General features: G+C 41.1%; 1 protein-coding gene across 1 annotated transcript in view; it reads left to right on the forward strand.

The window, feature by feature from the left end:
* Window positions 1–5075: 5075 nt before the first annotated feature.
* Window positions 5076–27508, forward strand: part of cfap46 (cilia and flagella associated protein 46) — a gene marked incomplete at its 5' end in the record, with an annotated part of 58481 nt that continues 36048 nt past the window's right edge. Inside the window, 19 exons of the mRNA XM_083696206.1 lie at window positions 5076–5124; window positions 5229–5353; window positions 9087–9218; window positions 11580–11644; window positions 12687–12851; window positions 12998–13121; window positions 13359–13447; window positions 14485–14643; window positions 14990–15089; window positions 15528–15626; window positions 16471–16661; window positions 16881–17109; window positions 18695–18815; window positions 20725–20845; window positions 21507–21631; window positions 21904–22037; window positions 22743–22855; window positions 23050–23262; window positions 25747–25978. Of these exons, the coding sequence (XP_083552332.1) occupies window positions 5076–5124; window positions 5229–5353; window positions 9087–9218; window positions 11580–11644; window positions 12687–12851; window positions 12998–13121; window positions 13359–13447; window positions 14485–14643; window positions 14990–15089; window positions 15528–15626; window positions 16471–16661; window positions 16881–17109; window positions 18695–18815; window positions 20725–20845; window positions 21507–21631; window positions 21904–22037; window positions 22743–22855; window positions 23050–23262; window positions 25747–25978 (2586 nt within the window). The remainder of the gene's footprint in view (window positions 5125–5228; window positions 5354–9086; window positions 9219–11579; window positions 11645–12686; window positions 12852–12997; window positions 13122–13358; window positions 13448–14484; window positions 14644–14989; window positions 15090–15527; window positions 15627–16470; window positions 16662–16880; window positions 17110–18694; window positions 18816–20724; window positions 20846–21506; window positions 21632–21903; window positions 22038–22742; window positions 22856–23049; window positions 23263–25746; window positions 25979–27508) is intronic.

Below are 27508 nucleotides of genomic sequence, written 5' to 3' on the forward strand. Positions count from 1 at the left end.
GAGGAAGTTGACAGTGGTATGACAGAGAGGGTTTTTAGACACAAAAGAATGTCTCTATACAGTAACATACTGGAATGTCTCTATACAGTAACATACTGGAATGTCTCTATACAGTAACATACTGGAATGTCTCTATACAGTAACATACTGGAATGTCTCTATACAGTCACATACTGGAATGTCTCTATACAGTCACATACTGGAATGTCTCTATACAGTCACATACTGGAATGTCTCTATACAGTCACATACTGGAATGTCTCTATACAGTCACATACTGGAATGTCTCTATACAGTAACATACTGGAATGAAGCTCTGTAAATGTCATAGCCCATCTGTCAGAGACTGGGAGAGATAGGTTAGTATTTTCCGTACCTTTTCACATGTAGTCAAAGTTACAAACAGGCACACCTAGAGAGATTTTTAAATGCACCCAAACAGGGGAAATGTTTTCAATGGTGGGCCTACCCAATGGTAGAACATGATATGATAGTAAAGGCTAATATCATCTAACTTAAAATACACTTTTTGTGATTTCAATGTGCCATAATATGCTTGGATGTACACAATCCCAAATATTGGGCCAAATCTTGTAACTGGGCAGCACCACTGAGTTGATTTCCCAGTTGGCAGACACAGGCCTATACATAGAGAGCAGAGAAGATGATCTAATTAGCAATACATGCCCTTCTGTGATGACAGTGTTATATGATTATGTTCACCTTCTGCACCATCTGAAGATTTACAAGCAAACACACAGCAAATTAAATGATGACAGAATGATATCTTAAGTAAGAACGAGAAAAAAATGTTCCAGAAGAAACTCTGTGGGCCTGCAAATTCTTATTTTGGTAGTGGAAAAGGTTTAAGGCAGTTTACAAAAAGCTTAATAGCTGAAAAAGTTTAATAGTTATCAGAATGCTTTTATCAGGATTGATGAAGAATTTCTGGGTTGAAAGAAAGTGAAATAGGTTAGATTGGTTGAGTGGATGGATGAATGGATAGATGAAAAAGAGGATGGATATATGAGAGAGGGGAGGTCTATAAAGATCAAAACAATTAAGAGGTTAATCCTCATGGCTTATACTGAGTGAAGCAGCAGTTACTGGTGAAAAGATGATGGCTAGGCAGTTGAAAGGTTAGACAGAACGTTAGATAGATAGTATGTTAGAAGGTAATTTCTGTATTGAAGGTTGAAGAAAGAATGTGTGAATTTTTCACAATTTTCCATCCAATTCACTTTATTTCAGAATCAGAATCAGAATCAGAATTATTTTATTTGGCCAAGTATATTTGCACATACAGGAAATTGACTTGGTGAGATTGGTGCATGGGACATTGTTACGGCCGCAGGCGATACCCGCCCGTATGTCTCTCGTTATGCTGTCAAGTGGATTCCTTTGTTTAGACTCTCCAGGAGTAGAAGTGGCTGTTCTGCACTGTACTTAAGTTTTGTCCACTGCTTTAGGCCAGTGAGGTTTTGTTTTCGCTTTGGTTTTGAGTGGATGATGAAAGTTTAGGTTTTGCTCGCCGTTTATGAGCTTGCTTTTGGTTATATTTGTTTATTTGAGTTGAACAGCCCCTGCAGGTCCTTTTTCTATTGTTGTAGCCACTGAATTTGTATGACCCTTGTTACCCTTAAGACAATTTAAGTTCCTTGTTAATAAAATAACTATAATTTACCAATTCCACCTGGTTATATGTTGCTTCCCTTTCCCCTAGCGAGCCGGGTTGTAACAGACATAAAAAACAATATAACATACTTGATCGTTCTTTAATAAGTTCCTCCAGTTCATTTTGTTTGTTTTCAAAGTTGTTCTGCTCTTCTATAGAACAGTTTTCATCTGCATACTATTGTCCTGTTGGTTTCTCTATTTCTGTTATTAGCCTAATCTCTTTTAACCGAAATTGTTTTTGTTTTAATGATGAGCATTTAACTGAGTGACCTCTGAAGGCACATTTGAAAGTGTCCCACACAATAATAGGACCAGCTGTACCTATATTATGGTAGAAAAAGTCAGTTATTAATTATTTTGTCTTAATTAAGAAAATACTGTCATTTAAAAGGTTTTGATTACATTTCCAGTATCCCGGTCCACATGGGAATTCTGTAAGAGTTATTTGTTATTTTATTTTTATTTCACCCCCCAGTGCCCTTTTCCACGTAACTTCATCTAACACTGTGGAATGGGTTTCTTGTAAAAAATAAATCTGATACTCTTTCTCCTTTAACCATGAAAAAACTGCTCTTCTTTTCTTATATTTATTTAACCAATTACCATAATAATACACTGGTTTCTATATAATTACCATTACCATGATAATCATACTGCTAGATATACAGTGCCTTAGGAAAGTATTCAGACCCCTTCACTTTTTCCACATTTGTTGTATTATAGACTCAATTTAAAATTGATTAAATTAAAATAATTTGCCATCAATCAAGTGAAAACAGGTTTTTAGAAATTTCAGTGAATTTATTAAAATTGAAATACAGAAATACCTCATGTGCATAAGTATTCAGACCCTTTGCTATGACACTCTTAAAACGATCTAAAATGCAAAAATGTCATTAACAAATCACTCAATAAGTTGAATTGAGTCCATCTTAATGCAAGGATAATAGTTAATGTAATTTTGGAATTAATATCTTTGTTTTTATAGGGTCTATGATTTGCTTAGAAATAAATGACACACTGTGTAGATGAGGATCTCACGATCAACTTAGCAAATTTAATAATTTTCTCTTGATCCTGACAAACTCCCCAATGCCTGCCAGTGACAAACATACCCATAACTTGATGCATTATTCTTCACACGAGATCAACAATATTGGATTATCTGTAAATAATTGTAGCCTGCATCTATATGCTGATGACACTGTTGTATATGCCATTGCCCCCACGATTGACCAGGCTCCATCTGAGCTACAGTCTGTATTCGCTGTCATGCAGAGAGCATTTGTTGGGCTGAGGCTGGTGCTGAAAGCTGGAAAAAGAAAATATATATTATTTACCAAATCGTCGTAATTGTAGTTTGGAGTATGTCCACCGTGGCTCGAAGGGTCTTGTTCTCTGTCCTTATGTCTTCAATGATCCTAAAGTGTCATATTCTACTGCGGCCTTGAGCGACTCTATATTAGCCATCACCCCGGGGAGTAGATCGAAGTTGTTTGTTAATGCTTGTGTAACAAATTTGTCTTTAGCTTCTTCTTTAAGTGTCCAAATTATCAAACAAATTGTTCATCAATCGTATAGTGGTAGGTGGTGGTAACAATGGTAGTAGTAGTGATGCAGTTTTTGCGTTGTTTGAGAGAGATGGTAGAAGGCTGTATACAGTTGACCACAAAGAGATGAGGCAGGCACACAATGTATCTGGTGTATCACAAGTTCTGGCAGGTGAATTCCTCAATTTATATAACAGAACACACATAGAAAAGTCTCCTTAAGCGACTCTATATTGGCTAGCTAGCAAGGTAGACAAGCATCATAACTGACCATTATAAATATAAACTACAAATCAAAATACAGGTTACAAAACAAGGTGGGTTACAGATTACTCAGGGTATATAAACATGCATTCATTATGGATATAGTAAAAAGGAACATTGGTTGAAAATTCCCAGCAAATAAGAATATATAAATATATTAGGGGCACTTTTTCTGATTGACACTCACCTGGGGGATACAAGCCCAGACTGACTTGTTCCCCTAGTGTTGGGCCATTTATCCTGAGACACTTTAAAAATATATAAATATCATAAAATCAACAAGGGCATAACAATGTAAATACAATAGAAATATGAGATTGTAGGAACCAGATGAATCATGGAAACATAGTAAAACCCATTCATAATCATGTAATTACAATCAAGTAGAAAGATTTATGTAAAGATGCAATAAGCATCTGTTACACTCGCCAATAGTTTGCTGTTGAATTTTGAAAATATGATTGGGAAATCCTCTTTCATTATTCCTCTGTTGGTGTGTTTAGAAGGCTGCACTTCTTCTGTTTCGCTTGAAGATAGTTCTTGTCTCGTACGTTTTTTCTTTTTTTTTTTACATTACATTACATGACATTACATTACATTGATCAATAAAAAGTTCTAGCTCTGCCATCTCATTCAGTATGTTTTGTTTTTGTTTATTTGATGGCTAGTTTTCCATGTATCAAACAATATCCATAGGAAACAGCCCTCTTTGGAACACTCCCGAACCACATCAAAGAATCCAGCATGCTCTCCTCTTTCAAATGATCCTTCAAACCCCATCTTCAACTTGCTTTTAATCTTTAACTATTTTTATTGTTGTTTTTACTGACTGTGCTTTTGTTTTACTTTTTATTGTTTTACTTATTATATACAAAAGGCTTAGTAGTTTAAAAAGTTTAATAGGTATCAAAAAGCTTTATTGGAAGTTTTTAGCTTAAAAGGTGCAAAAATTGCATATTTTGGTTTCCATAGACCTCCATGTTAAAAAGTGCATTTTCAAGTTTGTGTAGTTTAAAAAGTGTATATAAGTATCGAAACCAAAAGTCTTAGCAACGCAAGTCAGACCTCTCTGCACGTTTTAAAGTTGGATTGGTGTGGATAGCTTAAAAGCAAGAAGCAAGCCCACCTAATTACATGATCTTACTTTCACCACTATCAAGATTCTTCCAGTTTTAACAGTTGCTTACATCTGGGATGGATGACAATGTTGACATGGCTGTATTGACGTAGCTTGCTTTGTTGACATGACTGTTGTAGGTCAGTGAAAATCTCAAAAATGACTTTTGACCCTCTGTGCTCACCGTGGAGTCGTTTCCGCTTCTTGTTGCTAAGATACCCTTCCAAATCATACAAATGAACGCAAGCTTGGTGCGGAGACACGTCGGAGGACACTAAAAAGTAGAGAGCCCCTGTCATTTAGAAGTAATAAACTTCTAGTTTATTCTAGTTTCACAACTTGTAGTTGTGGCAGTTTACTATGTTAAACAGGTTAACGTAATCTTGTTTCCTGATAGTTATCATAATTTCCCATCGTAGCTAGCTACATCACTTACTGCAGCTGACAGGCTCCTGTCAAGAGATATTATGGATATTCACATTCGTCAGTATTTAACCAAGGCGCAGAAACAAAAAGGTGATACACAGTAGCAGATAAGTTACTTACAGTACAAGTTAGTTTACATTGCTTTGCTTGCAAGTTGAATGAATCTAACCTTTCACGTCCTGTGGTTTCTCTAGACACCGATGCGCTTCGGGCTGCCTATGACCTGATCAGAGAGGGAACATCTGAAGAGACATCATCATCAGATTCACGATGCTTTTGCCCGGAACTGTATGTTCTATGTGCAGAACAAGCCCTCGAGGTAAGGTCACGAACCACGACGACACATTGTGGTCAAGATTAATAATTAATAGGCATATTAGCTCTACTGTTTATCTGTATTACAAGCATGTCATGGCGAAACCAGTTGACCTTAAAGCCACTGTCAGTCATTGAGCAATTTAAAATATTGAAATACTTCTCCTTGATTATGATTAATAATATGACTCATAAATAATGTTCGAGAGTTAGAACAGCTGTCCTATCTCATCATAATCTTGTTGTCAAAGGAGACTTTCTAAACAAATTATGCATAGGGCCTAGCTTCAAATCATGTTTTAAAACAGTAATGCAGCCCTCATGCAATGTAATTCCTTGTGCACAACACATCAAGCGGCTATTCATGTTAAAATGACTATATTTTGTTGGCCATGCATGCAAAAATCATTGACAGTGCCTTTAAAGGTGAATTCTACCTGATTTCCAGAATTTCATATAATTATTTATTTGGCATTATACATGTAATGGGCCAGTGAAGCAGCTCTATACAGCAAAAGTTTGGATTTGATGGTATTTGTGTACATATTTGTTTCACCATTTAGAAATTGTAAAACTATTAGCAAATAGTATTGTATTTGCTAGTTTGATTACTATGCCTGACCAGCAGAGCATGCGCAGATCATCTACGTTGTTGCTAGGCAATGAGAACATTGAACCTGACCATGTAACATGGACTGCCTGTCTTGTTGTAATAACTTGAAGATATACTTTAAGTAAATACCATTCATTATGGTGTAGTTATTGAACCCATAGCATAACACAACACTAACCCTAACCCAGAAGTGAAGAAATGGAAGAGAAACTAACTGCATAAAAAAACTGCATCAACTGCAATAAAAGCAACCACTATGCTCACTGCTTCAAGAACCAAGCTACACAGATACAGGTAGATGCTGTAGATGATGACAAAGAAGATGACTCCTGGGATGCTGTATCTAAAAGTACAAAAGAAGAAAGAGACTGGATGTTGACATTAAAAGAGTGACATACATATTCCATTTAAATTGGACATTGGAGCACAAGTGAGTGTGATATCAGAGGCTGAGTTGATGAAAATATGACCTAGACCAAAGCTACATGGAACACAAGTTAAATTGAGAGGTTACTTGGGTACGGACATACCAGTGAAAGGAAGATGCATTGCAGCAGTGACACACAAGGACAGAGTGCACACACGAGCATTCATCGTGGTACCAAGGAAAGTGCAAGCAAAGCCTGTGAGAGGCCTAGGAGCCTAGTTAAAAGGGTCCTTGTTGTGGAAAGTGATAGAGACACCGTATATGATGATCTTTTGAGGGAGTACAATGACCTGTTTCTAGGCAGCCTTCCAGAGGAACACAGTCAGAGTTGACAAAAGTGTGCCACCAGTCATACAGAAAGATTCCATTCGCTCTTCAGAAACAGCTGAAAGATGAGCTTGACAGGATGGAAAGCCTGAACGTGATTCAGAAAATAGATGAGACAACGGAGTGGGTGACAAAAACAATGGACAAATCAGACCATGCCTGGATCCAAGGGATCTAAACAGAACAATAAAGAGAGCACTTCAAACGTTGGGATATGTGGAAATCATGTCAGTTTGCAGATGCAAAGTACATCTTTGCATCTTTGTAAGCTGGATGCTTCTTCAGGATTTTGGCAGCTGAAGCTGGACGAGCCAAGTTCAAAACTGCACATTCAACAGCCCATTTGGAAGGTATAGATTTCTGAGTTTACCATTTGGCATTGCATCAACTCCAGAAGTATATCACAAAACAGTCCATATGATCTATGAGCACATTGAGGGAGTTGACACATCAATGGGTTGGGATGACATCAGTCATTAGTATGGGGGGCTATGAGATCAGAGCACAACGACAGACTGAGAAAAGTGCTAGAGACAACAAGAAAAGTAAATCTAAAGCTGAACAGAGAAAAATCCAGCTCCACGTGAGTTGACATCATAAGCAGTAAAGGCATCAGAGCTGACCCAAGAAAAGTGTCCACCATTGAGAAAATGTCAAGATCACAAAGTAAAAAGGATGTACAGAGGTTTAATGGGATGGTCAACTACATAGGAAAGTTCATAATCAACCTCTCAGAGAAGATGGCACCACTGAGACAGCTAACAAAAGAACATTGAATGGATATGGAATCATGACCATGAGAAGTCATGGAGCGACTTAAAGAAACTGCTCATAGATGAACCAGTTCTGAGGTTTTACGACCCAGCGAGATCCATCAAGACATCATCAGATGCATCACAGAGTGGGCTCGGTGTTGTTCTTATGCAAAAAAATGATGAAAACTGGCAACCAATAGTATATGCATCAAGGTCAATGACATACGTGGAGACACGATATGCTCAAATAGAAAAGGAGCTGCTCAGCATCACATACACCTGTGTTAGATTTCTTCAGTGTGTATCAGGACAAGCAAACAGCGTAGAGACTGATCACAAGCCTTTGATTGCATTGTTCCACTAAATGACTGTCCACTCAGAATACAGAGAATGATGATCAGGCTGCAACACTACACACTGAATGTTGCATACACGGGAAAGCTGATGTATACAGCAGACACACTGTCCAGATCTGTGGAACCGAGGAAGCATGCAAATCCTAAAATGGATGAGGATGTGAATGCCTATGTGGACAACGATAACAAGTGCACTGCATGTAGCAGACTCAAAAATGAAAATCATACGGAAGGAAACAAAGAAAGATGAAACAATGAGAAAACTGAGGAAAATCATCTTGGATGAATGGACATGAAGCAAGACTCACCTAAGATTGCAGAGTACTGGAACTGCAGAGCAGAACTATCAGTGGTCATCGACAAAGGAAGCAAACTAGAGTCTGAATCAAATTGCAACAAATGCCTGAAGCAAACGACTCTGTGGAACCACTAAAGCCGTATCCACCACCGCACCAAAGAGACCTTACCAGGAGGTTGGAGCGAACCTATTTACATTTCAAGGGGAAAGACTATCTCATAGTCACAGACTACTACTCCCTATATTCATAAGTCTGTAGACTGACTACTACCACTGCAGACGCTGTGATAACCTGTATGAAAGCCATATTTTTCAGACATGGCGTAGCAAGCTAGGTCTTCTCGGATAAAGGCCCACAATTTGCCAATGCAAAATGCAAAAACTTTGGTAAGGAATTGGGCTTTGTCCACACAACATTAAGTCCACACTTCCCACAATCCAATGGACTAGTGGAGAAGTCAGCCCAAACAGTAAAAAGATGCACAAGGCCAAAGACAGTGAAACTGACTTCTAGCAGGGCCTACTTGTCTAATGCCTCTTGCTGAAGCAAGCCCACTAATTATACATTAAAAGCAGACAAATGTAAAGACATTGTAAGAAAATGAAAGGACAGTGACACCTTCTGTGTTTAAGGAATCTTTTGCTTGTATATCAGGCAGCAAAGCAAGTCCATACTCTGGATCTAGCTGTGTGGCCTGAACCAAGAACTGAGTTTTTCCTCAGCTCTTGTTGTGTCTTGCCCTTTGATCTATCACCCAGTCTGAAGCAGTATACAAAGCATTAACATCTTCATGTCATACCAACCTGATCACTCATCGTCACGAAAAACGGTTCCAAATGGTTGGCCTGATTAGCAAATTTTTCCTAACAGTCTAAATGTTACAACATTTTAGATACAGTATATTTGAGGGTAGGTTCTGAAATATTTATATGTTAATCTTGTTTGTGTTTTGTGTTTCAGCTGGGATGCGTTGAGATCAGCAGCGACTGCCTAATGATGTACTTTGAAGGGAAACCCCCGGCTAATCAATTCCTATGCCGAGCGTACCTCTGCCAAGGCCAGCTGAAATCTCCACAGACCACTGGAAGTGTGGTGAGGATCCACTGAACTACTGTAAAATTCTGCTTGTTTGTGGTTGTTCAACAAAGTTTGATTGCTCAAGCTCTGAGAACCAACACAGTTGGGGTGATATTTAACAATGAATGAACAAGAACAACCTTTCTCTGACTCTACACCCTTAGAAAAAAGTAGAACCATATATTGTTCTTAGGTTTGTCCCCATAGGGGAACTGTCTTTGGTGCTAGGTAGAACTAAAGCTGCTGGCAGCATCACTTATCTCAGAAGAGACACCTTTGAACTGGGCCCAGGACACCACCAACCAGGTGTAGGTACAGGTGCAGGTGCAGGTATAGGTGTAGGTGTAGGTGTAGGTGTAGGTGTAGGTGTAGGTGTAGGTGTAGGTGTTGGTGTTGGTGCAGTTGCAGGTGTAGGTGTAGGTGTAGGTGTAGGTGCAGGTGTAGGTGTAGGTGCAAGTGTAGGTGTAGGTGTAGGTGCAAGTCTGTCCCAGGACTTATTGGGCATAAGGAGGTGCTAATAAGGTTGGCGTGCTTGTGTACACTGGGAGTCCACACCCCAGCTGGGTGTGGTCAGGTACTGGGGAATCTGTGAGCCCACAGAGTCCCCCAGGACCATGCACCTGCTACCTTCCGGCTCCGCGTCCCGATTCCGGGAGGGGCCTGTTCGGAGGGGCTGGGGGAGGGGGTATCTCAACTGAGGTCGCTGGTCTGGGCCGAACCGGTCCTTGGCCTGGGGCATCTGGGCTGCCATGGGCGACTTTGGGATCTTGAAGTGTGGAGGAGGAGGTCTCATGATCAGGACCTGGGTGGGGAGGGGTTTCTTCTCCGGCCTTGGTTGGTCCTTGACGGGGAGGAAGGTGGTATACACCTCCTTGTCTTTGCATCTCGACTCGACTCTCGCCTTCAGGTCCTCGAAAGCCCAGAACAACCCAGCCGGGTCGACTGTCTGTAATCTAGTACTTGTCCAGCCAGAGGACTCTCTGGCCCACCAAAGATTGGCCCATCACTTCCCCATGGACTGGGTCCGGCCTTGATGGTGCAGGTCACGTGGTCTGCGATGTGGCGGAGCTCCATAATTTTTTCCACATCGACGCCTGCCTCCGTGTAACCCCCTCAGGGTTATCCCATCTAGCCCAGAACGAGATGTTGAGGATGGCAGTCTCAGCGTGGTTTAAACCTAGGCACAGTAGGCAGACTGTGAGATTCTTGCTTCCACAAGGCACAACCACCTCCATTAGAGCAGGCCATGGGGCTTGCCTTCTTGGTGTCTCCTGGATCTAGTCGAAACCAGAGCCATATTTCCCGTAGAAGAAAACAGAGACAAAGTGGTTACTAAGAAGGTTGGTACACACACTACAGTCATAGAGGGGGCATCAACCGAAAGAATAAATCCTCCCTAGAGCGAAACAACTTGCCCACACACCAAAACAGTACAGCAATCAAGCTACACTAAATAGTGGAAGATAGCTAGAGTGCCAGTTGTCTGAGACCAACTGGTAGTGTTGCTATTTCATGCTAGCTCTGTCCGCGCAAAGCGTAGGAGCTAGCAACGGTCAGATTAGCCGCATGCTCAAGCCGTAATGATGACAAACGTGTTAGCTAGCCAACCGTCCCAGTGGTTAGCTGAAACTTACACTAGGGACCTAGGTTTGTTATACAATGTAATTAGCTAGGAATTATGTCAAACTAGGAACTGCTCAGTAGTCCTACGACTGCGAACACAAGCTAGCCAACTCTCCTGCGAACAGGGCGTTAATATTTCTCGCACAATGTGAGAAAAATGTTGCTGTCAAAACTAGCTAAGGGATTAGCTGATCGGAGACAACGAGTATAACAAGCATACTTGTTATGGAATTGTGGGTAATTGTGAACTTCTGTTCTTTGTTGTGCATTATCTCACTGACGGATGCACAGTACCTGTGATGTTGGTTCTTATTTGTTTCTAACTGTATTATATGTGCGTTCATGTTCATGTGTTTTGTTGGGCTGGTATATTATGATTGGACAAAACTCTGTAAAGTTCCAGTGATGGATAGAAAAATACACCTTTCATTTTAAGAAGAACCCTCAAAGAACCCTTTCTTCCAAAAAAAGTTATTCGGGTGAAAAGAACCCTTTCCATACTAAGAACCCTTAAAGAACCCTCTCCTCCAAAAAGAGATTCGGATAAAAATGGTTCTAGAATCCTAACCCTCTTCCAAAACCCTTCTGGAGCCCTTTTTTCTAAGTGTATAGCAACACTTACCACCGTGTCTACTGGCTTCCTATGTTCCCAGTGTTTTGTTACACTATAAATTAATAATGTATTATAAATTGTTAAGCTAGTGTTTTTATTGCTCTTCTGCCTTTCTCTGAAACTCATTATTTCATCCTCAGGAAGACATTGAGAAGGCTGTGATTTATTTTCTGAAGGCTATTGAAATTTCAAAGGACAAACCAAGGTATGCAATCTATAGTAATGGGAACATGTTTCTAATTCTCCTGTCTACTTTCTCGACCAGGTGAGATTTGCACATGTTATACATGACAGAAAAGCTGAATAATGAATATGATATACCATGTCAGTGTCATAGAGGGTAAATATGGGGATGATGTGTATTGGTTCAGATGGGGAGTGTGGGGGATAAAGGCTCACTGTGGTTCTGGTTATAGTATAGGGATATCAGGCTTGTAAGTTGCTCGAAAAAAGGGTGAAAAGGCTAGCTAAGCAAATGTTGTACGGTGCAGTAGAAACATCAAACTGAATTATCCTCGAGCTTCGGAGTAACTGTGATTCAGTGTACTGATATATATTTTTAAAATTTATAGAATACTCAAATAAAATAATTGTGTTTTTTCACAATAGCATAATCATCTCTACTAATGAAGTGGAAAGTATCTTTAGATAAAAATAGGTTTTTCACTTTTTAATGGGAAGTTATAGTAGATAATACGGTAGATGAGGAGTACCACATTTGTTATTGTGACGAAATTCAGATTTCCAGAATAACATAATTATGACTGTAACTATGAAAAACAAGATGTCACAACAAATTAAATTTTTCATAGCAAAGATCATGTGGATCATGTAAAAAAATGCATTTGGCAAATATGCTGTACGTAGAAATAGCTTTAAATTGTATTCTGTCTATTTTTTATGTTTTGCCATTTTGAAAACATTATCCATGTACTGTATGAAGATGTGTTCAGAGATTCATAAAAATAAATGTCTACAGCCAGTAAATGATTCAAATTATGAACTCATCATCTGTAAATAAAAAAGAGCTTGAATGATCCCAATTAACACTAAAGGGAATACATGTATGTATACATACTGTATGTAATGCAGCCCAGACTAGTAATGTATAACATGTATGTTCATTTGCAAGGTCTGAGGTCAACACTTGGTCTACATTGAGATGTACTAAAAGATCAGTTAGATCTTGGCACAGTATGTGGCAGTGTGAATAATATTTGTTTCCCCCTCTTCTATATTTTCATTAGATACCACTTTTTGGTGTTCAATGCCTCAGTGCTCTACTTCCAGACTGTGCGGTCTCTCCTGCAGCCTGGACCACGACAGCAACTGGTGCCCACCCTCACACAGGTGGTCAAGGCCCTGGAAGAGGTTGGCGAACCAGACTACAGATGGAGGGCTCAGCTCATGTTGTAGGTGGCACTGCCATAATCCCATCATCTAGTAGTCTCATCATTCAGACCCTTTGGCGGTTTAATAACGATTGGAGTCGTATGACATGTGTTGAGGATCAGTGTATCAGTGAATTTTGTATCTGCAATTTTATTTTTGTATGCAGACACCTTGTAGAATGTCTTGTGGATGCTGGGAGAGGAAAGGAGGCTTCCAGTTTTGCCAAGGCTACATCAGACTTTATAGAGTCACATACCCCTGATCTTTATCCCAAAATCTTCTCCCTGCAGGTAAAGCCTTGACCTCTCTAGGAATGTGTTTAGATGGCTAAGTTCATGAACTGCTTATCCAATGTGGGGCACAGTCCAGATAAAACACAACTATGGTCTCCATTGTTTTTTTTTGTTGTTGAGTGGAACATGGTTACTTGTGGGTATATACTTTTGCTCTCAATCTCTTCAACTAGGGTTCTACAAATCTTACTGCCATAGTTGGATTATCTACGAATGGAATTCTGTTCCCCATAGGTACGACACAAGCTGTGTGACTTCTCTAAAAAGAAAACTGAAGCAAATCCTATTTTATCTGTTATTTACAAAATGCAGCAACTTAAACAGTAAGTGTTTATTTATCTACTATTATTACTCTATTATATTATTCATCACAAAATGTTTAAGATACCTTATGGTGCTTCTTGGTAGCCTAAATGTTTTTGTTGATGCAAGTTTCCTCTCAGAGATCAATTATCAAATGCATTTTATGTTCCTGTGTCAGTTTCTATGAGGTTGAATGCAATCACAGCACTGTGAAGTAACACAGTAGCTACTGTAGTGTAGCTGTTTTAAAAGTGATAATTTGGTATAAGGTTTTGATGTTTTAATTTTGCCTTGAAAATGTATTAGAAGAATCATGCACACAGCACATTTACTGTATGTGAACACAATTGTTCAGTATACTTTGATGTATCTTTCTTGTTTGCTTTTTGTCTGAACAGTTTTATACAACCAGAATTGAGTCAATAGTATTATGACTCATTGCACAGTAAGCACTGAGGCATGTTTTAATGCCTCTTTTACACCATGATTTGTATTTTTTTGTTTGCCATGTTACAGCATGGCAGGAATTGAATTTAGGAATTGAAATAGGCAGTTGCTTTTTGTTGGTCCTAAAGCTTACATTACATAACCTGACTCAGACCTTCTGTGACCACTGGACCTAGGTCATTGTGGTAGCAATATACTATATATATATATATACTCACTCTTCAGTAAGGCTTTGAGCATATCAGAAGGGACAAGGTTATCTGCAACTGATACATCACCAGTTTAGTGTAGATTATGGTGCTTAACAGGGATGTAGACCAACCCCCTTTCCGTGGGCATGTACTGTGTACTCTACATGTCAGCTCCTCATTGTTCACAAGCAGAGCTATAGGCATTGACAGCGTGACTCACTAGGCCTAGCATTATCATGCCTGAGGTTTCTGTGTGTGTGTGTGTGTGTGTGTGTGTGTGTGTGTGTGTGTGTGTGTGTGTGTGTGTGTGTGAGTGTGTGTGTGTGTGTGTGTGTGTGTGTGTGTGTGTGTGTGCGTGCGTACGTGTATGTGTGTGTCTGTGTCTGTGTCTGTGTCTGCGTTCATTTTCTGGACCACAGTAGGGTTGAACTTTGCGAGGCCAGAAAGGAGGATGCTGCCAAGCTTAAGGAGATTTTCCTCCTCCTGACAAATTCTGCTGCAGCTCAGTCCCCTGCTATGGCTCAGGGCGCCAGCCCTCATCTTGCTGAGAGTACTACACCCATCCCTTCAGTGGATAGGTCTGCGACCCCAGCTCTTCTTTACTCATTATAGCTACAAATAGGCTGTTAGAGCTCCTAGTAGTCATTATTTAATACCTCTCTATTGACCTATTGTTGAATGAATATCTCATAGACTGATGCTCATCTAAAAGCTAATTTACACTGCAGAGCTGAGCTGAGCCGAGCTGAGCTATACTGGGCCAGTACAGTATGGTTTGGGTCGGCCCTGTAGTGTGTAAAGCTGCTAATGCATCTAGAGAAAATCAGCCTGAATATGATTTGGCCAAATAGTTTTTCAATTTACAATCCAGATTATTTAAGGGTTGTGAATGCCTTACAAATCCACTTTAACCTGGTTTTACAGAGCGGCCTTCCTCCTGGAGCTAGCTCTGCTGGCTTTGCAGTTCAAGCATCACCACGTTGCAGCTGACTGTTTGAGAGAGCTGAAGACTGCGGGAGTGACTGTGAGTGACTGATAATCATCCAACTTAATAACCTATGTATTAACATGCGTCTATATTTAAACAAAATATGTACATCATGATGCAATTATGTAAATCTGCATTGACATGGACCCCCTCTCTCAGTTGTGCACTCAACAAGAGAGATAATTAGCCATCCAAGCTTAAGCCCAAGAGGCCTGTGTTTGTTCATACCGTCATTTATTGTAAATCACATGTACGGCTAACTTATAGTAAAGAATGCTAGAATTATATATATAATAACTTCTTTCTAACATTCTTACTCAGTTTCTGGGAGATGTAACTAACAAGAAAAGCAACATCACTCACAGGAAAATAATTATACTTGACAGAAATTAGTAACATATGCCATCTCTACCCTCACATTAAAGACAATGTATTGACTTTCTTTTGTGCCATTTCCTTGTGCTCTATTTGTAGAGTGTTGGACAGGGCATCATGATGGAATGTGTCCAGTGTGAACTGGACCTTCAAACGCAAGAGGGGAAGATGAAGGATTACTCCAAAGCCAATGTTGAGGTGCCCTCTACAGTGCATGAATTAGCATCAGTTTAATTAGTACAGTCATATCACCCCAATGCTGTACATGTACTGTAGAGTGTTCAATGGAATCATTGAAGCCTTATTCCATCTTTCATTTACCCTTTATTTATCTAGTGTATTTTACATTTACATTTATGGCATTTAGCAGATGCCTTTATCCAAAGCGACTTACAACAAATACATTTGTTTAAGTAAGTGAATCATCTATCCAACAGTCATCATAAGACAAAGTAATTAATGCTCACACCAGGGGCCATTGGCAGTCGTAATGCCAGAAGGCAATTATTATTATAAATTTTTTTATTATTATTTATTAAACTTGTACAGGGGGGAAGTGGGGGTGAAGAGGTCTCTAGGGTATGGGGTAGGGTTAGTACAGGGAGGGTAGTGGGGGTGAAGAGGTCTTAGGAAGGACTGTTAAGATGTAGCCTGAAGAGATGGGTCTTCAATCTATGGCGGAAGATCGGTAGTGACTCTGCAGTTCTGACAGTGGGGGGAAGCTCATTCCACCAGCAGGGCGCCAGGACAGTAAAAAGCTGTGACCGAGTGGCGCGCATCAACGTAGAGGCGGCAGTGCCAGGCGGGCAGCCGAGGTGGAAGAGCGGAGTGACCGTGCAGGGGTTTGGGGGCTAACCATTGCTTGCAAATAGGGAGGGGCTGTTCCCTAGTGTAGTCTCGTTGAGATAAAATCTCCTTTTCAAGAAAGACCTGGTCAGCTGCAGGGGGGAACAATGTTTCAGACAAAATACAGACACACATACATTACACACAAATTACAGACAGAGACACTAATCCATCCACTGGGCTTGATGTCTGACAGGCTCAGATGAAGGTGATAGGCAGGCTGGACCAGTGGCTGCAGAGTGCAGTGAAAGAGGGGGATGCCCAGGTCATGCAGGCGGTGTGTGCCACTCAGTGGAACGCCTGTCTGCCCCTCCTCCAGCACAACCTCAGGAAGAATATCAAGGGAACGCTTCTCAGAGTGGCCAAAGTACTGGAGGACACACACAGGTGACTCACTTAAATTATCCCCAGCAAATGGAGCATGGTAAACTGATTAATGTGTGTATGTGTGTGTGTGTGTGTGTGTGTATGTGTGTGTGTGGGTGTGGGTGTGGGTGTGTGTTTGTGTGGGTGTGCTGGGGTGTGTGTGTGTGTGGGGGGGGGGCATGTGTGTGGGCATGTGTGTGGTATCTACAGTACAGTAAATATTGTATGTGTGTGTCTCAGTGTGCTGCTGGAGATGCGCTGTCAGATCCACACAGAGCTTGCAGCCATAGAAGAGGAGGAGGGGAGGTTGGAGCCAGCTCTGGTGCACCTCCAGATGGCCCTGCTGCTGGATGAGAAGGGGGTGCACCACGAGTGTCTCTCCTCCACCGTGAACCTCCTGCAGCTCCGTGGCACACTCTATCAAACCCCGGCTAGGACAGAGGACCAGGCTGCCATGCTCATCCAACAGGTCTGCTGCCTCACAATACAAAGCTGGGCAGGGATGAAGTGGTCCTGTGTGAATTACACCACTTATTATTTCAGGATACAGGATAAAAGTAATGGGACAGATGTATCAAATGTCCAAATTAAGCACCCATGTTTAGTATTTGGTGGACAATCCTTTGCATGCAATAACTGCCTGAAGTCTGCAACCTATTGACCCCCACCAGACGCTGGGTATCTTTTCTGGTGTTGCTCTGCCAGTCCTGTACTGCAGCCATCTTCAGTTGTTGTTTGTTTTGAGGTCTTTTTGCTTAAATGCATGTTCAATTGGATTTAAATCTGAAGATTGACAAGATCTTTCCACTTTTTGGCCCTGAAAAACTCCCTATTTGCTATGGCAGTATGTTTTGGTTCATTGTCTTACTGTATAATGAAGAGCCATCCAATGAATTTGGAAGCATTTACTTGCACTCAAGCAGACAATATGTTTCTGTACACAGAATATATTCTGCTGCTGCCGTCAGCAGTTACAATCATCAATTAAGACAAGTGAGCCAGTTCAAGTGGCAGCTATACATGCTCAAACCTAACACCCACCATGTTTCATAGATGAGGTGGTAAGTCTTGGGCTGATTCTATTTTCTCCAAACTTTCCTCTTGCAATCACTCTGGTCCATGATAATATTCAACATGTATATCCACAGTACCTTTTCCAGACCTCTGCAGGCTTTTTAGGTACTTTTTAGCTAACTGTAACCTGACCATCCTTTTTGAGGATAACTAGTGGTTTGCACCTTGCAGTGAAGTGTCTCTAGTTTGGCTGGTGATGTCTTCAGTGGATGTTAGTCTCTGACACATTCACGCCTACCTCCTGGAGAATGTTCCTGATCAGTGGTACAGTTGTTTTGGGGGTTTTCCCAATTATGGTGAGCAATTGTCGGTCATCCACTGTGGAAGTCTTCCTTGGCCTACCAACCCATTTGCGATTGCTGCCAGTGCTTTTGTTTCTTTTTACTGATGTTACAAACTTTTGATGTTTCAGATTTTTTCAGATTTTTCAACCTAATAATGGCTGAAAAATCATTGACACCTCATTGACACCTCTTTGGTCCTCATGTTGACAGACAACAATAGCAAACTCCAAAAGCAAATCCAAAACCTAGAATCAATACTAGACATTGTCAGCTCTCTTATGCCTGCACAAATGATGTGATGGAACACACCTGACTAACCAGAAACACCTGTCAAGCCAATTGTTCCATTACTTTTCGGTACCCTAAAATAGGGGGACTATGCATAAAAAGTGTTGTAATTTCTGAATGGTGAAATGGTGAATATGTACACAAATACCATCAAATAAAAGCTGAGAATCTCGACTTTAATCTCATGTTAAGTGATTTAAAATCCAAACGTTATAGAGCCAAAAGAAGAAAAAATGCTTCACTGTCCCATTTCTTACACATATGTATACTGCATATATATATATATATATATACTATATTCTTTTGGCTCTAGAACGTTTGGTGTCTTAAAGTCTCTCTCTCTCTCTGTCTCTCTCTCTCTCTCTCTCTCTCTCTCTCTCTCTCTCTCTCTGTCTCTCTCTTTGAAAGGCTAAGATCGGGCAGCCACAGGAAGATGTGAGAAAGAGACGTCCCATGCTGGTCAATGCAGGCCTCATCCTGGCCCCTGATGCATTCCAGGTGGTGCTCGATGCAGACAGCACAGTTAAAAGTACAAACTATTCCCCTCATTTTGTTTCCTGTAATGACCATGCATACAATGTTATGTTTGACCTTACTCGCCCACTCAAGGTTTTAGGTTCACAATTATTTGGAAAGATACAGTAACCTCAGGCAAAAGCCTTGGAGTTTTTTGGGGGGAAGGAGGGAGTTGGTGGGATGACCAGCTACCAGAGCCATGTCTGTTGAGGAGGTGGTTATACATGTCTCCATGGCTGTCTGTCAATCATACCAAACTCCCATCACCTTGATGCACTGGATCATGGGGCCCCAGGGCTTGGTAGATAGGACTGTTTGATCTCTCTCCCCTCTCCGCTCCCTGGTGCCCAGGATCAAATAAGCGCTGCCTAATGACCCAAGCAAGGGCCTGACTAGTCTCTGACAGGCCTCATCTGATCCGAGCTACTTACACCAGGCACAGGTCAGATATATGGGGCATGGATGACTTCTGTTCCCTGGTGATACAGTATATACCTCAAGAATAGAGGCGAAGACAAAGAACCACTATGAAGGTGTTTGAACTTCAAAGCAAACTAAGTGACCCCTCAGAGCTACGGCAGTCTGTGCAGAGAAATTAATAAGTCATAGCATGTAATGTTCTCTACCATCCCTTATAGGCCCCCACACTGTCATGGTAATGTAGAGGCGTGTGCGTGCGGGTGTGAGCAGAGGGGCCCACCTCCAGTGTACCAGCTTTTTAAAAAGCTGCAGGCACAGACCCATTTTCATTATTCAAGCCCTAACACAAACAAATGCTAAGATGCCCTCGCTGTTACAGAAATCATCATCTTACATCAAAATCTTAGTATTTACAATTGACACATTTTCCTGATTTTGTGCTAATCACACCCTGCTTGTAATTAAAGTAGCTGGTAATTAAGTAGTTGAGTATTTCGTGTAGACGGATTTTGGTGGTGCCTGGCGGACATCCTGAAGAAATCGCACCCTCACTATTGGTCAATTCCTTTGCAATTGTAATGTGTCTCACACCTTGTCCTTTGTTGAGAATGGAATGATACTTAAAGAGAAGAACAGCAAAATGTTCTTTGAGTTACTGGGATACTTTGTGTTGTCCTTGACAGACGTTAACATATGGTTAAAACTTACAGTCATATGTTGCTTTGAAACTGTTGGTTATTTTGTTGATACTCTATTCTCATTCTCCCTATGTGCATTGATGTGAGGTTGTGCGCGAGATAAAGGTTCTGTTAATACAGCACAGCATAATTGTGACCAAGTTCTCCCATTTAATGTCTAATGCTCACATGCATTGTTAATGTGTAGAGAGACGTAGAGAGTCATCAGCTTCAGCTATTTGCCTGTGCGTAAACTTGCAAGCCGATTTATCTTAACTTGAGGGCATGGTAAAATAGCATTTTATTAGTATTCTTAATGAATTTTATTGGTATTCTTAATGAATCCAGGGTCCGATATGATCGATTGTCTGTCACACAGGGATTATCAAAGCATTGTCAATCAGTATTAACCATGAAATATATTTTGGAGTCAGATATAACGTAATGATAACTTGTGTTAGTTGGTCATGTGACCACATGTGTTGAGTTCGATTCCTCATGTCCATAACTGTTAGAAGTAATTATTGGGAATAAATGTATGTCTTATGTTTGACCTGTCCTCTGTTCTTCAGTGTTTTATTTCATATTCTTCACTTGTAACAAATTACAATCTCCCTCGGCCCTCCCAGGTCTCCCATTCGATGTGTGCTCATTTTCATACTTATGTGATCAGGTGTAAGGCATTATTATAGTTTCATAACTAGCTAGCTGACATATACTGTAACTGCTGTACAGAATAACAATAATGGAGTGGCTATCACCATGTTCAATGCAGTGGGCTTTTCTATGTGAATGTGTATTAAAATGTGATGCTTATTCTGTTAGTTCCCTCAGGCTCCACGGGTCCTGTGGCTCAGCTCTCTGCTAAGGCTCAGCATCACTCTGCATGTGTGCAGAAGGTAGAGGGACACCTGGCCAGACAGGGGGACGGCAACGACAGAGAGAGGTGGGAATTGTGTGCACAAAGCTGAGTGATGGAGTTCGAGAAATTTTACCACTCTCAAATTGATAGACAGAACTCTAGAAGGACTGACAGTTTCTGACATCAACATAGGAGTTTTTAACTTGTTTTGAAGCTATACAGTGTTTGTTTACATTCCTGTTGTTTGTAAACAGCCTTATATTTTGGTTATGGTGGGAAAGACTGATTGTGGCTGTAAGTGTTCATACTTCACCTAATGATCAATCTCATTACGATTTTCAAAATAGCTTTGACTGAACTTAGATTTCTATAAATGTTTGATAATGAGGACCTTGGACACTGACAAGCCTAGCTTAAGTGTGAGTGTCTGTTCATTTTCAGAGTTCCCTTGCTTACTCTGTAGCCTACATCGTTAGAGGGATATTTTTACTGTTGTAGATGTATCCTTTAGTAGCAGAGCCAGCCTGCAATGTACTAATCAGGAGTAACATTTCAGAACCAACACATCATAAACACCTATCGTCATCGTGGGGAGAAAACACACTGTCAGGGCTGTAGAACTTGCCAAAGGAAACATAAATTATTCATCTTCATTGCCCAAACAAACAGTAAGAGAATACTGTTTTACATAGCATGTTCTCATGTTCAGGAAAGGTGGATAATGTTTATTTCTTTTTCTATTCAGAGTGAGATTGTGGGCAGCACTCGCAAAGACAGCCAGGAAGCAGGAGGTTTGGGATGTGTGTCGTGCTGCCTGTCGTTTCTGCCTGCTTTATGATGATGGACGCTGGAAAACACCCAAAACCGACTGTGAGGAACTTTTACTTTGAAGGAAAATGTATCCAACCAAAACATTGTTACAGAATTGTCCAAAGAGGATCAAGTTGTACTGTAGCACTTTTGACATCTAAGATGCTTAAATCTGCTTAAAGATTCAGTCCATCCACAGCACTTAAATACTTAAACTGAAATCATTACAGCGATATAAAATCATCTTACCTGGTTATTCAAAAACATTCTACTTCCTGCTTAGCCAGCATGGCTAATTGTGACGACCACTTTGTACCACCCCGACCCTGCAGGTGAACGCAAGGAAGACGGGAGCCCTGTGGAAAGTCTCCCTGGTGATGGCCGTCTGTTGGCAGGGCGACAAGCCCAAAGCATGGAGAAGGACCTGCTCCGCCTCCTGGCTGAAGTCTGCTTCATCAATGCAGAGGTGATCACCTTTGACCCTAGTTTCTGTTTTATTCACACCCCTGAATATGCACTAGGAGAGTGTGTGTATGTGTGTGTATGTGTGTGTGTGTGTGTGTGTGTGTGTGTGTGTGTGTGTGTGTGTGTGTGTGTGTATGTGTGTGTGTGTGTAGGAATTGTGTTGACTAACATTCCAGAGATGCAAGTACGGAGATTAAGTCTTGTACATGTGGGACACAGCATTACTTACTAGCAATGTTCGCATTTTTGCTCAGCACACTATGTGATTCAAAGGAGATATTAACTTAACAGGTCTTTGAAGAAAAGGCAAGACATAACAATCTAGGGAAAACAATGACCTTAACAAAATCTGAAATGCGGTCTCTTTTATGATATTCAGCTCTTTGCTCTAATAAGAGAATGGGTTCCCATTGTTTTTGAGGGGTTGATTGTTCAAAAGGTTCCTCCTTAATTTGAGACTTTTCTTTTTTTGCTCTCACCTCAGTTGCCAGCTACAGGAGTCAGAAACATTGTTCTTATAGTTCACCAATCATTTTAGGTCCCTTTGATCCACTCCCAGAGCACTGATGACTGTGGGTGCCCGTTTCACTCTTTGATATTGAGTTGGCATTGAAATTCTCCTTTGAGGCAGTGTTACCAGGAGGGTATAAGTCACTTTTGATATCTATCCAAGGTTATAGTGCTTGTGGTTTCCTGTGTCTCTCAGGCCACCATACACAAGCTGCGCTCTGAGGGAGTACAGCTCAACAGCCCAGCTGTCCCTCCTGAGGAGAGAGGTGTCCACCTCACTGAAGACGATCCACACTGGGCTGTCTACAGGTGAGGAAACAAATAAACATGTGTGTTTTTAATCTGCATTAATCCAAAACAGGTACTAATTTGTGTTTCACATAACCGCCAGCCAAGCGGGTAAGCATGTTGATTTTGATGTTGTAGCTACAGAACTTAATTCAGCAGTTTGCTTTCTATATATTATGCAGACAAAACAACTATTGTGCTCCCTCCTCTCACAGAGACTGGATTCAGGAATTGTCTGCCCACGCCACCTCCAACTTCCTGCGTGCAGCTGAGCTGGGAGCAGAGATTCGGGAGGCCTGGCTGGTGGCCAATGCAGCGGTGTACATATGGAACTACAACAGCCACCTTCTGACCTCAGGGGGGCAGCAGCGCCTACTGCCCACCTTCCAGAGACTGGTGGAGCTGCTGAGGCAGACAGGACACGCAGGGTGGGTGTGAGCAGCTGTCAATTACTACAGTGATACACACACAAACACTCACACACACATACCCAACCAGGTGATCCATCACCCATCTGGCAGGCATGCCGCAAAACCTAGTGGCCACTTGTGATACCATTATAGTTCTGTAGTTCTGCTCATTAAGACAATCCCCAATGTAATTCCAATGGCAGAGTAGGTATTGTTCCTGGTCAAATGAGGTTGAATCCAGCGTGACTTTCATGTTCTACTTTCAAATATGCAATTTTAATGCGTTTCATTTTAATGCATACTTTTTATTATAGCCCAGATCAGACGATAGAAACATTTCTCTCACTTCTATAAAGTGCTGATGTCATATGGTACTGCCTACGCCAGCCAGGGCACGTGCAGAGAATGTGTGAGCAGTGATTCTGCAGTGATGAAGGAATGATTGTAATGTAATGATTTACATCTTTGTGATAATGAACTGAGAAAGTTCAGTATAACAACAATATATAATGTTCCTGGAGGGCTTCTAATGACATGCACAAGGACAGCTTCAGAATAGAAAGTGATTTATGTGCTATTATCAGATTCACAACCAGGCTTAGAATTGAGAGACATTTTTATGAGCGAACATCTACAAATCTAATAATCTTGTCAATCGTTGGCAGATGGAAGCTATTTAAGGCCTTGTTTGAAGCCATTGGCAAAATTGTGGATATTTGGACTATTAAACTGTGAATTACTTTGCCTGATGATAATGGATTATCATCCGTACACATCTGAAGGTAGGATATAAGGCTTTATAAGATATAATGGATCAAACTACTGTGCACATATAGGCCAATTGCTTTTGTTTTAGCAAATAAATATCAAATCATTAGGCTGCAAGAGTTTATTCATAACTTGGCTTTCTGTAGAAAAAGTAGCCTATTCTTTGCTTGGAGACTTGGACAATTAACTTTTAGCCATCACAGCTTTAGAACAGAAACAGAATAAATGTTATATCTTATTCATATCAAGGCTTGACAGAACTGAGGGACGCTTTCATGAGCGGATCAGTTGAGATCAACAACCTTGTCAATCATAGCATGTGATGGAAGATATTAAGAAGGCCTATTTAGCTATTAAAACATCTTGTTTTCTGTGGGATGATAATTTACTTTGGATGATGATATCACTACACATTATGGCTGAAGGTAAGGCTTTCTATGATACATTTTACTACGGGTATCCTAATAGGGCAATGATTAAATTTGAGAACAAAATAAATAGGATCAATAATTATGACGTAGGCTACAGGAGTTTATCTATATGTGCTTTAGCTTTGGTTGAAAAAAGCTGACTTCTATAGCATAGGTATTGTTTTATCAGATGAATAATGTGCTGTGTCTGTATTGCTCTGATGCTGGCATTGGTTGCTGGCTGAGGTGTGTTCCCGTGAGCTTCCCGTGAGGTTGGTAACCCATTGGGCATGCTTGACTGGCAGAGACCTGACAGGGCTGCCTTTGGCTCGCACATTCTCCTTGCGTTGTTCAAAACCAGAGTGAATACTGAGCATGTTTGTAGACCATTTATGGTGTCAGTTTCCATGTGAAGGTTTGACAAGACATTTGGCTATATTTGGTTAACAGCAAAGCATATCTATTATTGGTAATCTGACTCCAAGTAATGTAATTATCACTATGTCCAAAGAATTGTTGAGTTTGTGCTGATTTAGTGCAAGAATGGTCAAATAGAATGAATGAAATGAGGCTTTAATAATACTGTGTCCTTATACAATTATTACTAGGTAAATAATTCATAGGAAGATGTTACATTCTACCCTCAATGATAAATGATATATATATATATATATATATATATATATATATATATATAGAGAGAGAGAGAGAGAGAGAGAGAGAGAGAGAGAGAGAGAGATGACCATAGGTCATTCAAACAATGCTACTCACAGCTCATGACAAGAACAAAAAACAGGACAAAGAAAAGAGGACCTCTGCTTTTATAACACTCTACTACCACAGTTTAATTAGGAGCTGTTGGCAAGGAGACCCAACCAGAGTTCATCTTATCACTTCTATACTGATGACATCACAGCTCCCACACCTCTCAAGACTGAGACTCACAGATCTCACAGCCATTTGTCTCCTCGGGGGAAGGGGCTCTCAATGTAGGAGGGCAGAATAGCTTCCCCTTCATGTTCTGTGGGTGGACAGAGCAAAATGGTGAGAAGGAAGTACGCATTTCATTGATGGAATAGCGGCATGAGCTACTACCATTGAAATGAATAGGGTGACGTGAGACTTCAATATGTCCATTCTTTTACAGTCATTGACACACACACACACACACACACACACACACACACACACACACACACACACACACACACACACACACACACACACACACACACACACACACACGTTACCTGATCAGGGAAAAACTCCAGGCTCCAGTCAGAAGCTACGGCTATTTAATTAGCTGGGTCTGTTGTGCTTTCAGAGAGCCAGTGCTGTTGGTGCTGCTGTGTGATGCTGTGGCCCAGGGCCTGATCCAGCCCTGGTGTGTGATGGCCACAAAGGCCAGTCAGGAGAGGCAGGACAGTGGTTCCAGGGGAGCTCCACCTGGAGAGAAGGCCAAGAAAGGAGCTGGGAAGGGAACAGAGAGGATAGGCAGCATCCATGTCCTTCCCCTGGACCTGGCAGCCCTCCCGGACGTACGCAAGGCTTTGGAGGTGGGTGTGTATTGGTGGGGTGGGGTGGAGGGGGGTCAGATATATTGAGTGACACTGTGGATGGGGGGCACAGGCGATTTGATTGTGAGTTGATTTAGTTTGTCGGCAGCCCTCCCAGATGAGAGTCAGGTGCCTTCCTCGCTTGGTGTGTTTGATCGGTAGCAGAGTCGTCAAGGGTCTTCCCCCGAAGGGGATTCATTTGTTTTCTGTTAAAAAGAACACACTCTCAGCTTAGACAGAGGGTAGACAGAGGGCATGGGGTGAGGGGTGAGAGTGAGACCTCACACACAGGATATAGACGCTACTGCTGGGTGGGAATCCGAGGGGAGTGTGTTCCTACCTTCCTCTAGGGCCTATGCTCTTTAGAAACTCCAGGTCTCTCAGAATCAGTGATCTCTCTGAACTGTTGCTGGAGGGCTGCTGCAAGGCATTCTAGTCTACATATCAGTACTTTCCTCCATCGTAGTGGTGTCCTTCCTAGAGATGAAATAGATCCTAATTCGTGAGATTAATGCGCCTGCCCATTTCTATGGGAATATCTATGGGGATATAAAGTTTGCACAGCTGCGGGTAAAGCACACGTTTGGTTTCATGTGAAATGTGAGTGGCTCAGCTGGCTGGCTCACTAAACAAATGATGCTAGTTTTCGTGTACATTTAAACTAAATAGCGGCTGCACCTTCAACCACATTCAACCACAAGTCCTTTGTTAGTTTCAAGGTAATGTAAAACATGAAAATAATTGACAGATTTATTGTTTCACTTACAAGTAGTCTACACATTGTAACCAAGGTAACGATTTGACAGCACATTTTAGCCGGGCTACTTTTGGTCTACCCTATGACCGTTCGCGAGATATGAGACAGATCAGTGCAGACTGAGTAGCACTATCTGAGGTGAGACAATGCCGTAGCAGACACAACAGAGAAAGAGTTCAGGGCACTGATGGTATTTGGAAACACACATTTTGGCACACCACACAGGCACACACTCCAGAACGTCTTATAGCATTTGTGTCCAAATAAATCCAATTTCCAATTTTCACCATATATTTAAGGGTCCACCATGTACATCAGCACAAAGTCTGGATGAAAGACAATTTATCAGTGAATTATTAATTAAGTGTCTACTTAATGGTTCTCTTTTGAGACACAAGATAAAAAAATAACTCTTCTTAAACATATATTCTGTGTAAAACTAAGATAGCTGATTTAAACAAACTCAGATTAAGCTGTGACTGTTCTCGAGATGCTGTCATAATCTGAAACTCTGAGCTGGAAAGCCTCAGGCTATGGACTCGAGTGCACAGGGTTTCATTTCAGTCAGTTCACTTCATTTGCTAAGGGCTGGCTAAGAATAAAAAAAGCTGACCGGATGTTTGCTAGGGTCCATCGTTCAGTCTAAAAGCATGCATGTCCATGGCTTAGATTGTCTATACAAAACCTTATGTTTGTGTATGTGGTGTATGTTGATTTGAGAGCCACAGATAGATTTTGCCATGATGAGTTTGTAATGCCTATACTATGCTAAC

Source organism: Argentina silus, assembly GCF_951799395.1.
Source record: "Argentina silus genome assembly, chromosome: X".
Lineage (NCBI taxonomy): Eukaryota > Metazoa > Chordata > Actinopteri > Argentiniformes > Argentinidae > Argentina > Argentina silus.